This window comes from Drosophila montana, unplaced genomic scaffold, assembly GCF_035044405.1.
Source record: "Drosophila montana isolate Dmon_TW-CO22-7 unplaced genomic scaffold, ASM3504440v1 contig_3059_1, whole genome shotgun sequence".
Lineage (NCBI taxonomy): Eukaryota > Metazoa > Arthropoda > Insecta > Diptera > Drosophilidae > Drosophila > Drosophila montana.
Genome location: NW_026997934.1, coordinates 22,166 through 25,901, shown reverse-complemented (window position 1 = coordinate 25,901; position 3,736 = coordinate 22,166). Strand labels below are relative to the sequence as shown.

General features: G+C 51.5%; 1 protein-coding gene across 1 annotated transcript; it reads left to right on the top strand.

Annotated features, from left to right (window-relative positions):
• The first annotated feature begins 713 nt into the window (after positions 1-713).
• LOC135430713 (uncharacterized) lies at positions 714-1,619 on the top strand. Its single transcript, XM_064685483.1, has one exon. It carries the CDS (start codon positions 714-716, stop codon positions 1,617-1,619), a length of 906 nt encoding a protein of 301 aa, XP_064541553.1.
• The last annotated feature ends 2,117 nt before the right edge of the window (positions 1,620-3,736 follow it).

The window sequence follows — 3,736 nt, the reverse complement described above, 5'->3', positions numbered from 1 at the left end:
AGGGTACCGTAGGCCGAGGCCGGTACGCAGCGTCACTTGTTAGAGTGGTCAACTAAAAGTGCGACTGTTTTTTTTTGTGCGGATAAAATAAAGTCGAATAAAATTCATTGAAATAAAATAATAAAAAAAAAATTAATAAAAATTAAGAATAATTAAAATAAAAATAATTAAAATACAATTAATTAAAGTCAAAATTAATTAAAATAAAATTAATTAAAGTCAAAATTAATTAAAATAAAATTAATAAAAATTAAAAATAATTATAATAAAAATAATTAAAATAAAATTAATGAAAATAAAATTAATTAAAATAAAATTAATTAAAATAAAATTAATTAAAACAAAATTAATTAAAATAAAATTAATTATAGTCACAATAACTGAAAATAAAACAAATAAAATAAAATAATTTGAAATTAAATAAATTAAAAATTAACGTGATTTAAATAAACGGAAATAAAACAAAGACATTAAAAATAATTTCGAAAAAAAAGCAGAAGGAAGTTATTAAAACGAAGCGGTCGAGGAAGACTGGATATCCGAACGGAGTCACGAAGTCAGAGTCAGACTCTGGCCCACGTTCAAACACCCCCGGCTTGCTCGAGGTCCCGGCGATCCCGAACTACAAAGCCCGTGATGCGAGCGACAGGACGAAGGAATCGGGGACGCCTCGTGTTACTGAGGGCGTCCCATTAACACAGACGCGCCTACCCATGGAGTATAGGGGGCACTGCATCGTTCCGGAACAGGTCAGGAAGTGGGGTATACGTTTCGATGGGCAGGCTGATCCGCTGTCCTTCGTAGAGGCCATCGAAGATCGGGCCCTATCTTATGAAATTGACACCGATAGGTTGCCCCGGGCAATGAACGAGGTCATGATCGGCGAAGCCGCTCGCTGGTTCATGACAAGTGGGCTAAGAGAGGTGTCATGGAACGAGTTTAAGGAGGGATTTTTGGATTTCTTTTTGCCTCCGCGATATTTTGAACTGTTAGAAGATGAAATCCGGGCTCGCCGTCAACGAGAGGGCGAAGGATTCAAGCAGTATGTGGTGGACATCAGGGCGCTGATGCACCACGCTGGCTATGGTCCGGAGCGAGAATTAGCGAGAATATACGACAACGCAGCCCCAGAGTATAAATTGTATGTGCGGAGGCAAGATTTCGCGTCGCTGTCGAAGCTCATACAATTAGCGGTCGAGTATGAGGGTATAAAACGGCAGGGTCAACAGTATCCCCCGGGTTCACGATCTCGATTAGGTAATAGCATGGGCACGTATCTAGGCGAGGGGCAAGGACAGGCGACGACAGGCTTAAACAACCCGTTCAGGGTAGCTTCATCGCCAGTATTACCGGTGCCAAGGGAAGAGCCCGTTAACCGAATGATCGGCCAAGAAACCGGGGGAACGGCCAGGAGACGCCCGATATGTTTTCGATGCGGGCAAGAGGGGCATTTTAGGAGAGACTGTCCCAACCCGCAGGTAGTCTTTTGTGCGCAATGCGGAACCAGGGGGGTGAGCAGCCAGGAATGCTGTAGACGACCGGCTCAGGGAAACGGACAGAGGCACCATCCGGACCGGGAGCGGATGGAAAGCGATGTCAGCGGAGCCCGGAGGCAGTAGATGTTTTGCGAGTCGAGGGGGGTCGTGTCGTCGCGACGATCAAGATCGGTGGAGAGGACTACGCGGCGACAATCGACACCGGCGCCACTCGATCGTTCATCAGTGGTGCCTGCGCGGCGAAGGTAGCGAAGGACGTGGAAATTAGGGAAGTACAAACGAGGATACGGCTGGCGGACGGGTCAAGATTAGACGTCGCGCGGATGCTGCACGCGGGAGTAAGTTTAGCGGGGCGTACGATAAGCGTGCCGCTACTAATCATGACGCCGATGCTAGACCAAGTGATCCTAGGTATGGACTTTCTGCGAGCGATAGGTACGACGATTCGTTGCGGGGACAGCGAGATGACGTTAGGGACGCCGGAGAGACGGGAAATTAGGAAAGGGGGACTGGCTGCCCTGTGGAGCCGACGGAGGCAAGGTTAGGGATTCGGCAGGGGGTAGCGGTCCGTCCCGCGGAGAGAATCCCGGAGGCACGATCGAATGATCGAGGTATGTCCAGGGTGCCAGTGAAGGTGCGGTCGGACGATAAAGAGGTGTCCAGGGTGCCAGTGAAGGCACGGTCGGACGATAAGGGTATGTCCAGGGTGCCAGCGGAGGTACGGTCGGACAGCGAGTTGTCTAGAGCGCCAGGAAAGGATCAGAAGCAGAACCGTAAGGAGGACTCGACAGGGGTTAGGGTAAAAGGACAGGCGACGACGGAGGTCAGCAGAGGCAGGGATTCAGGGCCTATGTGTGGATCAGCACCTAAGAGCGTGAAGCTGGGGAGGGTGGCTGGATCCAACGGGCAGGAGGATCAACCTCGCACCTTAGAAGGAGTCGTGCTAGCGGGGGAACTAGTCACGGGAGAAAACCCGGCCGCGAGAACTAGTCACGAGGCTAGTAGTGGTAAAGGGTCTGGAGAGGGAGAGGAGATCTGCCAGCAGACTTGGAGCCCAGCCTACAGGTGCTTCTGGAGGCAGAGTTGGCGCGATTCGAGGGGTTGAAAGGCGTGTCCCACATAGCTAGCCATCGGATCGTAATGAAGGACAACGAGCCCATCAAGCAGAGGTACTACCCGAGGAACCCAGCGATGCAACAAGTCATCGACAAGCAAGTGGAGGAATTGCTCCGGACGGGAGCCATCGAGCCGTCCCGAAGCCCGTACAGTGCGCCGATCGTGCTGGTGAAAAAGAAGACAGGGGAATGGCGAATGTGCATCGACTATAGGCAGCTCAATGCACATTCGATCCCGGACGCATACCCAGTACCCCGGATAAACCACATTTTAGAGCGCCTACGGCACGCGCGCTACATATCGACGCTGGACCTGAAGCAAGGATACTGGCAGATCCCCATGGAGGAAGGGAGCAGGCAGTATACCGCGTTCACAGTTCCAGGACGGGGACTATACCAGTGGAAGGTGATGCCCTTTGGTCTGCACTCGGCCTGCGCCACGTTCCAGAGAGCACTGGATTCGGTGATAGGGCCGGAAATGGAGCCCCACGCTTTCGCCTACCTGGACGACATCATCGTCATAGGCGCAACCAAGGAGCAGCACGTAGCCAACCTGAGAGAAGTGTTCCGACGACTGAGGGAAGCGAACCTAAAGCTCAACATAGAGAAATGCCATTTCTTCCGGAAGGAGCTGGTATATTTAGGACACGTAGTGAGCGGCGAAGGAATACGGACGGACCCCTCAAAGGTGCTCGCGATCCAGAGGCTGACGGCCCCATCGAACTGCAAGGAGCTGCGTCAGTGCCTCGGGATGGCATCGTGGTATCGACGCTTCGTCCCCAATTTCGCGTCGGTGGTGCAGCCGATGACCGCTCTCTTGAAGAAGGGAAAGGTATGGTCGTGGGGCGTGGAACAGCAGGAGGCGCTGGAGCAACTCAAGGAGCGACTCACAACCGCGCCGATCCTCGCTTGCCCGGATTTCAGCAAGAAATTCGTGCTGCAGACGGATGCGAGCGATTACGGTCTCGGCGCCGTCCTGACACAGACCATCGACGAGGAGGAGCGAGTCATCGCTTACGCCAGTAGGAAACTTCTGAAGGCGGAGACCAACTACTCAGCCACGGAGAAGGAATGTCTGGCTATAGTTTGGTCAATCCGCAAGTGCATTGAGATGTTACTTGGAGG